This window comes from Corticium candelabrum, chromosome 10, assembly GCF_963422355.1.
Source record: "Corticium candelabrum chromosome 10, ooCorCand1.1, whole genome shotgun sequence".
In the NCBI taxonomy this organism is placed as follows: Eukaryota; Metazoa; Porifera; class Homoscleromorpha; order Homosclerophorida; family Plakinidae; genus Corticium; species Corticium candelabrum.
In genome coordinates, this window is record NC_085094.1 from 7,554,764 (window position 1) to 7,567,769 (window position 13,006).

The following is a 13,006-nucleotide window of genomic DNA, read 5'->3' on the forward strand; positions in this document are numbered from 1 at the left end:
GCATTTGTAACGTTCCCACATCTAATTTTGTTACCCACATCATGCGTTTCTGTCATAGGATTTTTTCATAGCGCGACTAATTACCTTCAAGGTGCCTACTGGCCGAGGGTTTGCACTTCTAGTGCTTTTTCATTATTAGAGGCGCCAGCTCATGACCGAGCATGCATAGACACACCCAGGCAAACCTGATTTCAAGTTGTGTCATAGCAAGCGAACATCTTAGGCTGCACCACATTCTATGACATACAGTACTAGTCTTTATTCCAAGTATAAAGAAAAATGTGAATCGTGTTCTTCCGCACCACGGCAATTTCGCTCATCATACTTGACACTTCAAGAAAGTGTTGTGTCACAGTGTTTGTAGATGCTTGCTAGCATACGGGAACTGGGGTTTTGCGGTAGATAAAGGATGACTGAACCGGTGTTTGAGAGAGTGTTAGAGTAGCGGCCGTTAACGTGTGTTGAATAGTACATTGAGTGAATACACGACAATATTGGCGACGAGGATGGCGACTTCAGGCATTCACCCGCCTCCTCCTTTCCTTCCACACGCGGGGGAACCGGCGGTGCCATGGAAGCATTGGTTGTCCGCTTTTGACACCTACGTGGCAGCCGCGGCAATCAAAGACGAAGCAGACAACAAGCCTCGACTACGCGCCCTTTTGACTCATTGCTTAGGACTGGAAGGGCAGCGGATACTTTCGACGGAGACAGAGACGGAATCATACGTTCAGTTACGTGATGTGTGTGCGACGTTGTTCGGACCGAGACTCAATTCTATGGTCGAGAGATTCAAATTCCGACAAAGAAAGCAACATCAAGGAGAGTCCGTGAAGCAATATGTGTTTGCTCTGAGACAGCTAGCAGCCACTTGCAAGTTTGGACCGTTGCATGACGAAATGATTAGGGATCAACTTATAGAAAAGACGATTTGTGGTAAAGTGAGAGACCGCTTGTTGGAAGAAGATGAAGATCTTACTCTAGACAAAGCAATTGTACTGGCATCACGGATGGAAGAGGCGGCTAGGGATTCAGCAGCTATTGCGACAGTGTCAGGTAGCGTAATGGATGCAGTGCCAGGAGGTTTAACTAATACAGCTTTGGGTCAATTGGCACAGGAGTCACGTGGGATTCGTCAAGTACAGACACGGCCAGGTAAAAGCGGCTGGAGTAGCAGAGGAGACGGCAAATGTGGTAACTGTGGGTTCTCGGTTCACAAGGGTTCAACATGCCCAGCATCAACACAGACCTGTAGAAAATGTGGGAGAATAGGACACTACGCACGTTGCTGTAGGTCAAAGAAACAGTCACAGATCCAGGAAGTTGATTGTGGCAATGAGCAAGGGGTAGAGTTGGAGACCGTTCGAATCAATGTTGTTGGTGGTCAGTCCAGTACACTCGAGTATCGCCAATGCGTTTGCGAGTTAGCTGGTGTCAGTTTGTCACTTGTTATTGACTTGGGGGCGAAGGTTTCAGTGCTGTCAAAAAGGTCATATGATCGATGGTTTTCTTGGAGTAAGCTGGAACCAGCAAATCGAAAGCTAGTTGGTTATGCAGGATCGCCAATAAAGGTGTTGGGAAAGGCAAAGCTACCAGTCCGATACCGGAGATGTCAATTAGCAGAGTTTCCATTCTATATTACAGACAAGGGGACAGACATACTAGGTCTCGACTTGTTTGATGCCCTGGGATTTCAAATTTGTTGGGATCCAGAAGAACTAGGCAGTCATAGTGTACAAGCGGTTGACTTGCTCAACGATGGAGTTACTAAGGGAGGTTGGAGTCGGAGATGGCCTAGGGTGTTCAGTGGATTGGGGAAAGCCAATCACTTTGTTCATTGCCCGTTAGTGAACACCACCGTACCACCGATTATGCAGCCACTTAGGAGATTGCCACTGGCTCTACGAGAGAGGGTGGCAGAGGAGTTGGATCGTTGGGAGAGTTTGGATATCATTGAAAAAGTGGATTCATCCCCATGGATCTCAAATTTAGTAGTTGTATGGAAGAAATCAGGGGCAATTAGACTCTGCGTAGACCTTCGAAGAGCCAATCAGGCAATCATACCTGGCAAGCATCCACTTCCAACAATGGAAGACATAGCGGCAGAGTTTTATGGATCTACAGTATTTTCGAAGCTGGACTTAAACCAGGGGTACTTGCAAATACCTTTGGCAGAGGAAAGTCGCTTTATTACAGCATTTGTAACACATAAGGGGACTTACCAGTTCAAGAGAATGCCATTCGGTTTGGCATCGGCCCCAAGTGCCTTCCAGAAAGTCATGGTTACGGTCGTAGCCGGAATACCAGGAGTTGCTGTCTACATGGACGATATTGTCGTTCATGGGCCAGATCGACCAAGTCACAATAAGAGACTGAATGATGTGTTTCAACGACTACAACATCACAATTTGACACTAAATGTGGACAAGTGCACTTTTGCAGTTAAGGAAATATCATTTGTGGGACACAGTATTTCGGCGAGTGGTATTCGTCCTCTAACATCTAACATAGAAGCAGTTGAAAGACTGAAAGAACCGACATCAGTGACAGAACTAAATTCATTCCTCGGTATGACAAATTACTACCTCCGGTTCGTGCAAGGCTATGCTGATATCTCTTCTCCTTTGCGGTGCTTATTACGGAAGGATGCCCATTGGGAATGGTCCACTGAATGTCAAACGGCATTTGACAAATTGAAACAGCTTGTCACATCAGCACCAGTTCTTGCCCACTTTTCATCCACAGCGGACACCTTTGTGTCGTGTGACGCTTCTGGAGTAGCTATTGGGGCAGTATTGTCTCAAATACAAGATGGACAGGAACGTCCTGTGGCATATGCGTCCCGTGCGTTGTCACCAGCAGAGCAGAAATATGCTGTGGGAGAACGGGAGGCATTGGCCTGTGTGTGGGCGTGTGAGAAGTGGCATGTATTTTTGTTTGGACGACCGTTTGTACTTCGTACCGATCACCAAGCCTTGGTATCACTGCTATCTGCGTCAGGAACAGGTCAAAGGCCATTGCGATTACACCGGTGGACAGAACGGCTGTACAAGTATACATTCCGCGTGGAATATCGACCTGGTCATTCCAATCAAGTTGCTGATCTACTGTCGAGGTCACCAGCTCCAGCTGAGAATTCAGCATGGGACTCTGATGATGTGGAAGAATGTATATTATTGTTGAGCACATGGAGCCCGGGGGTACCCTTGGATGAAATGGAAAGGGAGTCAGGTGCAGATGCAGAAATCCAAACGATTTTAAGGTGCATCCGGGAAGGATGGCACGATGTCAAAGGAGAGTTCCGTCCTTTTTGGAATGTTCGACACGAGTTGGCACCTGTGGGTGGAAAGTCGAGTTGTCTGATGAGAGGGAATCGAATAGTCGTACCAAGGTTGCTGCAGAAACGGGTGCTACAGCTAGCTCATGAGGGTCACTTGGGGGTTGTTCGTATGAAACAGAGATGCCGAGAGTTTGCCTGGTGGCCTGGGATTGACCGCCAAATTGAGCAAATGGTGAGAGATTGTGAGCCCTGCCTTGTCAGCGGGAAGTCTCGCCAACCTGTACATGCTCCATTACAACCTACTCCTTGGACAGCGGTACCGTGGCAACGACTTCAGGTAGATATCTTTGGAGAAATTCAAATAGCAATGGCTCACCAGCGATACGCTATTGTAGTTCATGATCTGGGATCAAAGTGGCCAGAAGTAAGACTGTGCTCACAAGTGCGGACGCAAGAGGTTGTGCAGTTTTTGGAAGACCTTATTGTTAGGTGGGGGTTTCCTGAGTCGATAACAACGGACAATGGACCTCAGTTCCGGTCGTATGAGTTTCAGCAGTGGTTATGAGAACGGGGTATTCGCCATATTCTCACACCACTGTATCATCCAAAAGCAAATGGAGGAGTCGAAAGATTCAATCAAGTGCTTAAACAAGGCCTGAAGACAGGGTTGTTGGAAGGACGTTCAGTGGAGAGTTCAGTGCAAAGCACATTGTTTAATTACCGGTCTACGGCGCATTCACTTACGAGGAAATCACCAGCAGAAGTTATGTTGGGCCGAAAGCTTCGGCAGCCCTTATCCCAGATGATTCCTAGGCAAGATAAGAAGGGATCACTTCAGCTGAAGAATGCGGACGAGGTCGTGGCAAGGAAACAGGCAGCGATGAAGGCATATGTAGATCATAAAAGGAAAGCTAGAGCTTCGTCCTTTTCTCCCGGAAGTTGGGTAAGAGTAAAGCGTCCGCTAAGAGGCCATAAGTTGAAGTCGCAATTGTCCGATCCAGTAGAAGTCTGGTCAAGGGTAGGGAAGGACACTTACCTGCTACAAGATGGACGTCTGTGGCATGCTGACCAATTAATTGCTGTGGCGAAGCCAGCTGGTGTTGCAAATACAGCTGCAGTACTCAGCTGGACTGATGGGGAAGAGGAGATCTCAGAAGACATGACAGGAAATCAACACGATGGGGGAAATGTCGAAGTCGAAGGAGAGGCAGCAAGTGATGCAGGCACTGCCCATGATCATGAAAATGAGACAGAAACAACAAGGCCAAAACGAGTGAGGACAAGGCCCAAACGCTTCGAAGATTTTGAGGTGGAATATGCAACTCGATTAGAAGGGGGAGAAAATGTTGTGTCACAGTGTTTGTAGATGCTTGCTAGCATACGGGAACTGGGGTTTTGCGGTAGATAAAGAATGACTGAACCGGTGTTTGAGAGAGTGTTAGAGTAGCGGCCGTTAACGTGTGTTGAATAGTACATTGAGTGAATACACGACAGAAAGCTAATGACAGATTCTTTATCTACACGTTTACCATTTACCATCTTGAGATAGCTTGCAGTTGAACGACAGAGCGCTTTCTCGATCATTTTTTTGTTCTACGTAACCCGGAAATGAATAGAGCACAGAGCATTGCATTTACTGTGATGGCATCCCAATTTGGAGTGTGAAAGAGCCATGGAGAGGTGCAGGGGCGTCTGGCATGTGAGTGTGGGAACACTTATTGGCAATTTATTGGGGGAAGTACTTCTCAAAGCTTGACAGGCATATAATCAAGTACCACTGGATAAAAAACGGTCAGTGCACTTTCCGACCATTCCACTCTTCAATTTTTTAGTTTGGTAAAATTGAAAAGTACATCATGCACTCAATTTTGGACCAATTTTTAGCTAAAATTAAAATTTACAAAATTAAAAATTGAGTTACTACATATAAGAAAATCAAAATACAAAATTGAAATGACAGTTGCAATGTCAAGTATATTCTATGTAGCCTTCAAGTGACAGCACCTAGACATGATACAAAGCAATTTGATTGATGACACCTACTGTCTTCTTCAAGATGTACACTCTAGGTGACAATCTCAATTAACAAGCTGATGAGATAGCCATTAGCAGTAATGATCTAGGATTCTATAGAAAAGCGAATTTTGTTCAGTTGATGTGGCGTCTTTAGTATGTCAATTGTACACTTGTGCTAATAGAGGGATTAAGTTCCTAGCACACTTGCAGGTAGAGCAAAGAGTGCACCTGTACTTGAGCCAAAGTGATTAGAATTGTACTTGCCTATATACACAATGCACCTGCACTTGCCATAATCACTACGCCAATTAGCTTGTTTTAGCACAAATTACTCAACACAATAAGAACACAAAGTATAGCAGACTTCTCAGGTAATGATCTCCTGGATACAGGTACTGTATTGTTGTTGAAGAAATGGGCGATCTGAGATGCAACAAGAACAAGAAGCTCAACCAATTCAACAGAAACTCTCTCCACGTTCATCATGTGCTAATTATTGTTTCTTGGGAATAATCCCCTTTTAAAACCAACGTGAACAAGTTCCTGTCCAGTAACATCTTTGAATTGCCATCTATAATCTGCCTGAGCTCTATCCTCCCAACCATATGTTGCACGTGATGTTTCACCGCCCTTTCGGAAGCCGGATATTATAGCTAGAGCAACCCAACGTGATCTGTCGCGAATTCATGTACGAGACGTTCTAGATCTCCTAGTACCACGATAATCTTGAGAGCTACGATAATCTAGTACTTCAGAAGTTCTTTGCTTGAGCAGCGTAATTACGTAACTTAGGACCTGCGCAAACGTTGTGCAAACACAAAAGTAGAAGACATGTCGCTGACAGTAGCAAGACTTTCTTCATCACTGATCACACCGTGATGAACGCCCATAACATACTATACGGTAAAGTGCGTTCGCGCATTAGAGAGACTGGTGGAATGTGGCCATTTGCGCGACAAAGATGTTGCCCTCCGGGCGGATATTGGTATCAATCGAAAGCTCTTCACTTGCCGGATCTAATTACACTCACTGTTGGGCTACAGAGACGTAGATGAAGTTAATAGAGCCAATTTCCTGTATTTTAATGAGTTAGGGGGCCGAGAAAGGCGGGACTAAGGCGGGATTAGGGTTAATTGCATAAAGCTAAGTACATAATTGTTATAGCTAGCAGGCTGTTAACAGTAACCCAACACAGTAAACTTCCCAGTTGGGGTGTCAGCTAGCTAGGAAAGAGTGCGTCTAGGGTCCGTTTCTACTCTTCATCCTTGGAACTTTCAGTTTCAGACGACGACGAATCTTCTGATTCAGGACCAACTTCGAATTCAATGATCATCTGCTCTACAACGTCGTCTAACACACCGTGTATTGTCCTGTAATGCTTCTCCACCTTCTCACGTACGTGCCTCACGCAGTTTGCCCACTTTTCCACAGTAACGTTTGCTAGACCTTCTCTACACAGACGCTTGATGTTTTCCATCGTAAACCCACCAATCCCTGTGTTGTGCTGTGCAGCATAACTGTAGGTCAAAGTCCTCGAATGGATGTCATCAACGCTCAAGAATGCACTAAATGGCTGGTCAGTTTGGTTCTGGTATGATCAAATTAGTCAAGTTCTCGTGGTTTCCAGACGCTTCTCTGAGCCAGAAGTGAATGAGTGTATGTATCTGGTACTTAAAGCTGTTCCTAGAAGAGGCAACTGACACATACAACCAGTGAGCGCATAGAAACATCCAGGTCTGTTGTCATGGGTTATAGCAAAAGTTCAATTTTTAGTATATCATTGCATCATGAAGCAAACCGCGTTTCAAGCCAGCGAGGCAGCCACAGGCAACACGTTCATACGTACACTTTCACGTAACAATATAGTTACCTAGTTTGTCATTGACACCAAACGCTCTGAAACAGAGATGCTAATTGCCTTCTGTGACAACATAACATCCGTTTACACAAGCACTACGCCACGCCTTAGGGTGTACCCTACATTCCACCAGTCGCTCTAATTCGTGAACGCACTTTAGTTTTCTCTAGCATAACCTCGGCCTCCCAGACTCGTGCAGCGCCAAGAACGATTTTCAATCTGCGCTGTAGAGGTCTGGGTGGCCGAGGCTAACTCTAGTACTGTTTTTCTTCATGCACAATCATTCAGAGATACAGTATGATCCTACTGACTAATTATATGATCGCATCTATGACTTTGATTTCATGAAAATGTGGACACTAAAACTTAATTTTTTTTTAAAAAGCACAAAACTCTCTGAATAACAGTTAGTGGACTAAGAATGCTTTCTATGTATTTTAGTGTCATAGGTAGCTACAAATTTTGTCTTGTTTTGTTTTGTTAATCTTTGGTTGCGCAAACTGTTGGAACTCCAAGGCCTCAGACACGTGAAAAGCCTCATCACGTGACACATTGTATTGCTGTGCTATCATGTTCCTTCTTGTTGTAGGAGTGTTGGTTACGCTCTTGCTTCTCGTTTTGATTGCAATATTCTATTCGTGGCGTCCACCCACGTTTGATCTAGCGGGAGCCCACATCCTCATCACAGGAGGCTCAAGTGGAATCGGAAAATTCGTCGCCATTCGAGCAGCTTCTATGGGAGCTAAAGTGACACTCGTAGCAAGAAATGTCGAACGACTGGAAGCGGCCAAATCAGAAGTCGAGGCCGTCGCAAGGCAACAAGTTGAAATTGTAGCGGTCGATGTATGTAAGAACTTCCCGGATGTTGAAAAGGCAATCAACATGGCCGTTGAACGACAAGGCCCAGTTGATGTTTTAGTGAACTCTGCAGGGTTATCAACATCGGCTGTGTTTGAAGACACAGAGCCAGAGGAGTTTGAACGACTGATGCAAATCAATTATCTTGGATCCGTGTATCCAACCAAATGCGTTGTCGCATCGATGAAAGAACGTCAGAAGGGACGGATTGTGTTCGTGTCATCTCAAGCCGGACAGGCTGGTATATACGGTTTCTCTGCTTACAGCTCGTCGAAATTTGCCCTTCACGGACTCGCACAAGTTCTACAAATGGAGCTGCTGCCGTACAATGTTTACGTGTCTGTCTCGTGTCCACCTGATACCGACACTCCAGGATTTAGGAAGGAAGTCGAGCAGCAGTTAGAGGTTACGAAATTGATATCGAATACGTCCGGTGTTTTTACTGCTGAGAACGTGGCTGAGACGATCATTGATGGTTTACGTCGTGGTGATTATCACATTTGGAACGGCTTGGAGGGATGGATGCTTGCACAGTTGACCGCTGGGATGTCTCCAGTTCATCGACTAGAGAGTGCTCTCGTTCAGATCTTGTCAATGTCAGTGCTGCGAGCTGTTTGCTTGTTTTATATTTCACAGTTCAATCGAGTGATCAGACGTCACAAAACTAAAACGGACTGAACGATTACGAAACGACGTGAAGATACTTGGAAGCTTTTGAGTTATTGTTTGCCAGTTATTATTTTTACTATCGTGGACCCTCCTGTCATGTTCTGTAAACAATTTCCGAATTTTTGTTTCGCATATGATATATATATTTGTCAATTTATATCACATTATGTAAATGATGTTCCCACTGTGGGCAAACAAGACACACAAACACACTACATGTTTCAGTACATATTTGTTTAATGTATTGCAATATATAATTATTTACACAATGCTGTTTTTGAAAGTATGCCTCGTGTAGCCAGACTGCTTCCCGCGTAAATCCTCTACAAGGGACGTTGAGGAGTGTCTGGCTAACGCGCGTTAGAATCTCTAGGATGGGCTTGATTTATACATTTCTTTCTTGCGAAAATTTGAATTATGACTAAGTAAAAATGTTTTTATTAGTAAATTAATGTCGCATTAAATGCAAAACGCTAAAAACGTTCAAATACGGTAAATTAGGACGCTATGATAAAACCTCTAGATCCTGCTTTTCAGTTAGAAACCAAAATGTATTACAAACGCTACTAAACCACTTTAATACCACGCTGTAAGTACACGCATTACCTATAATTAAATTGCTTAATGTGATCACGTGATTGCTTGACTTTACTCACTGCGCGTGCGCAGGTTACCGTAGTGACCGCCGGTCGAGAACTGTTTACAGGGCAATGCGATCTTGTAATTGTAGACGTCTGTAACACATTTCCACTTATCAAAATACATATGGCAAAGAAGAAATTCAAGGGAGCTCCGTTTGGAACGCAAACAGCTCGGTATTGCAATTGGCACACTAAATGTCGTCTCATTGACGTGTTTGTAACATTTTTTACAGATTTGACGTGTCGGGTGTTCACCCGCAGAGCAAAATGCCCGGGACTTTCACTCAAACGCCGTACGATAAGAAAGCAATGAGTGAATATGTGAGTTTGAGTGCCCGGATGTCACGTGAGTATTGCACTTGTGTTGTGTGTGTGTCGGTGTAGAACACGCGGCTCGGGCCTGGAATATATGAAGTGGCCAATGGATCGTTTGATGAGCGGGCAGTTGTGGGGAGGGCTGACGGACCGGGTAATGCAAATTTGCATCTTAAATCTTGATGTTTGTCATTCTGTTTGTTTGTTTGTGAGATTGTGTGTTTGTCTGTCGGTGTGTTTGTCCATTGGTTGCTTACTTATTTATTTTTTATTTATTTGTGTTGTTTGTCGGATTGTTTATTGTTTGTCTGTTTGTCTGTCGGTGTGTTTGTCCATTATTTGTTTTTATTATTTATTTTATTTATTTTGTTTATTTGTGTTTGTCTGTTTGTGAGATTGTGTGTTTGTCTGTCTGTGTGTTTGTCTGTCTGTGTGTTTGTCCATTGGTTGCTTACTTATTAATTTTTTACTAGTATACATGGCCCGTCCTTCGTACGGGCAAGATACTGTAGTGTAAAGATAGGTTTGTGGACACGTCACGTGCAATATTTGTTGCGAGGTCCCGGATGTGCTGAATGAATTCGAGTCTTGCTCTCTGCGTTTGTTTTGATGGAAATCGACACACTCCTCGTGTAGCGCTTGCTGCAAAAAATGTGTAGGTTGGATTTGGTGCAAATGCAATCAGAATTTGGAGAGAAACGAAGCGCTAGAAGACTCAGTTTCGTCGGCAATAGATATTCGATTGCTCGAAGCTTTGCAAAGGACGACGATGCATACAGTCTACACGGGACTGGTGTGGGCGTATGTTCGAATGAACTGGAGTGTGTAGCGTTTGCGTCATCGAGAAATTTTACGCGGGGGTTGACCCATCGAGAGGGGACCAGGTGCATAATTTCTTAATTCTTTTACGTTAACCTTCCCCTGTGCATGCCGAGTGTGCGTGCCGATTTTGGTTGCGACCGGACAAAAGATGTGGCTGCCAAACGCGAACACACACACAGACAGACAGACAATTTGAGCTTTATATAGTAGATTTATTTGTGTTGTTTGTCAGATTGTTTATTGTTTGTCTGTTTGTCTGTCGGTGTGTTTGTCCATTATTTGTTTTTATTATTTATTTTATTTGTTTTGTTTATTTGTGTTTGTCTGTTTGTGAGATTGTGTGTGTTGTCTGTCTGTGTGTTTGTCCATTGGTTGCTTACTTATTTATTTTTATTTATTTGTGCTGTTTGTTTGTCTGTCTGTCTGTCTGTCTGTGTGTTTTGTCCAGTTGTTGTTTGTTTTATTATTTATTTGTGCTTGTTTGGTTTTTAGTCAGATTGTTTATTTGTTTGTCTGTCTGTCTGTCTTTGTGTTTGTCCGTTTGTCTGTTTTTATTATTTATTTTATTTATTTGTGTTTGAGATTGTGCTGTCTGTGTGTCTGTGTGTTTGTCCATTTGTTTGGTTGCATTTTATATTTATTGTGTCTGTCTGTCTGTCTGTCTGTCTGTCTGTCTGTCTATCTGCCTGTCTGTCTGTTTTTCTGTCTGTCTGTTTGTCTGTTTGTCTGTGTGTTGTTTGTCTGTGTGTTGTTTGTCTGTCTGTCTGTCTTTCTGTGTGTATTTCTGTCTGTCTGTCTGTCTGTCTGTTTTTCTGTCTGTCTGTGTGTTTGTCAGCCTGTTTACCATCAACATCTCTAATAACTATTTGATCAACCACAGGTTGGCGTAGACAATACGAAATGATGCGATACGCACAGATCCCTCACCTACGATACAAAGAACAATGGGAGAAGAACAAGCGACTGGTACACCTACAAACAAACAAACAAACAACCACATCCACCACCCACCATCTCTAAACACTCCTCCACCATCCCACATCCTTCTCTCTTTGTTTAGGAATGCGAACTCGGACCGGGAAGATACAACATTAGACACTTTTCCGACGAAACGTGTTCTAAACCATCAAGCAAACATGGTGTGTGTGAGACCACAGGGCCACGTATTGCACCCACCAACAAGGCAGGAAATATTGCTGTTGTTTGAGGGTTTTGTTTAGGTTTGTTGTTGTTGTAGTTTCATGATCAGTTGCCGGGGCCGGGATCATATGGTGAGGGTGGGATACCGTCGAGCGTTGTGGAGAAGAAGGCGAGACGGTCGGCTGGAGTGAGAGGGATGTTGAGTTCAGGAGATGTGAATGATCGGTCTATTCCTACTGTGGTGCGAACGTGTTGTGTGTGTGTGTGTGTGTGTGTGTGTGTGTGTGTGTGTGTGTGTGTGTGTGTGTGTGTGTCAATGTGTGTGTCCATGTGTGTGTGTGTGTGTGTGTGTGTGTGTGTGTGTGTGTGTGTGTGTGTCAATGTGTGTGTGTGTGTGTGTGTGTGTGTGTGTGTGTGTGTGTCTGTGTGTCTGTGTGTCTGTGTGTCTGTGTGTGTGTGTGTGTGTGTGTGCCTGTGTCAATATGTTGTGTGTGTGTGAATGTGTGTGTGTGTGTGTGTGTGTGTGTGTGTGTGTGTGTGTGTGTGTGTGTGTGTGTGTGTTTGTCAATGTACTGTGTGTGTGTGTGTGTGTGTGTGTGTGTGTGTGTGTGTGTGTGTGTGTGTGTGTGTGTGTGTCAATGTACTGTGTGTGTGTGTGTGTGTGTGTGTGTGTGTGTGTGTGTGTGTGTGTCAATGTATGTGCGTGTCAGTGTGTGTGTGTGTGTGTGTGTGTGTGTGTCAATGTGTGTGTGTGTGTGTGTGTGTGTCTGTGTGTCTGTGTGTCTGTGTGTGTGTCAATGTGTTGTGTGTGTGTGTGTGTGTCAATGTTTTGTGTGTGTGTGTGCACGCGAACACATTCACACACATTACAATTGTCATTGTTATCAATTTATTATTTTATTATTTTTTATTAATTTATTTATATATTATTGTTGTCAATTAATTTATTATTGTTATCAATTGATATCTTAAAACCCTTTCAGGGTTGTTCTCTTACCCCTGGACAATACAACATAAGAAGTTTTGCAGAAAACCTTATACAGAAGGTGACCAGCCTGCGTGGTCCTTATGAACTATTTTCTGGCGACAGAAACAAACCTGTAATGACGGGTCACTTGTCAATCCGAGTACGACATTGTAACGTGTTGAAGATTGCTGCTCGTTGAAATTAATGGATGTTTGGTGTTGCAGACTTCACATAACATTGGACCGGGACAGTACGTTTACTCATTGGCAGATGAAATGGAAGGTACATATTGCATGGTTGCTGTGTCTGTCTGTCTGTGTGTCTGTGTGTCTATCTGTTTGTCTATCTGTTTGTCTGTCTGTCTGTCTGTCTGTCTGTCTGTCTGTTTGTTTGCCTGTCTATCTGTCTGTCAATTTCATTTATTGAAACACAACTTCTAC

General features: G+C 43.9%; 4 protein-coding genes across 4 annotated transcripts in view; all 4 read left to right on the top strand.

Annotated features, from left to right (window-relative positions):
* The first annotated feature begins 506 nt into the window (after window positions 1-506).
* On the top strand, window positions 507-4,192 carry LOC134185395 (uncharacterized protein K02A2.6-like). The gene has a single exon (XM_062653176.1). It carries the CDS (start codon window positions 507-509, stop codon window positions 3,843-3,845), a length of 3,339 nt encoding a protein of 1,112 aa, XP_062509160.1. The 3' UTR covers window positions 3,846-4,192.
* On the top strand, window positions 4,083-4,678 carry LOC134185396 (uncharacterized). The gene has a single exon (XM_062653177.1). It carries the CDS (start codon window positions 4,083-4,085, stop codon window positions 4,644-4,646), a length of 564 nt encoding a protein of 187 aa, XP_062509161.1. The 3' UTR covers window positions 4,647-4,678.
* A 3,016-nt stretch (window positions 4,679-7,694) lies between these two features.
* Window positions 7,695-8,852, top strand: LOC134185520 (3-ketodihydrosphingosine reductase-like). The gene has a single exon (XM_062653323.1). The coding sequence runs from the start codon at window positions 7,725-7,727 to the stop codon at window positions 8,688-8,690; it is 966 nt and encodes a 321-aa protein (XP_062509307.1). The 5' UTR covers window positions 7,695-7,724; the 3' UTR covers window positions 8,691-8,852.
* Window positions 8,853-8,949: 97 nt separating this feature from the next.
* Window positions 8,950-13,006, top strand: part of LOC134185398 (ciliary microtubule-associated protein 2-like) — a 7,540-nt gene continuing 3,483 nt past the window's right edge. The window contains exons 1-9 of the mRNA XM_062653178.1: window positions 8,950-8,964; window positions 9,351-9,496; window positions 9,556-9,643; window positions 9,707-9,791; window positions 11,340-11,425; window positions 11,520-11,642; window positions 11,697-11,840; window positions 12,583-12,726; window positions 12,791-12,848. Coding sequence (XP_062509162.1) covers window positions 8,950-8,964; window positions 9,351-9,496; window positions 9,556-9,643; window positions 9,707-9,791; window positions 11,340-11,425; window positions 11,520-11,642; window positions 11,697-11,840; window positions 12,583-12,726; window positions 12,791-12,848 — 889 coding nt within the window. The remainder of the gene's footprint in view (window positions 8,965-9,350; window positions 9,497-9,555; window positions 9,644-9,706; window positions 9,792-11,339; window positions 11,426-11,519; window positions 11,643-11,696; window positions 11,841-12,582; window positions 12,727-12,790; window positions 12,849-13,006) is intronic.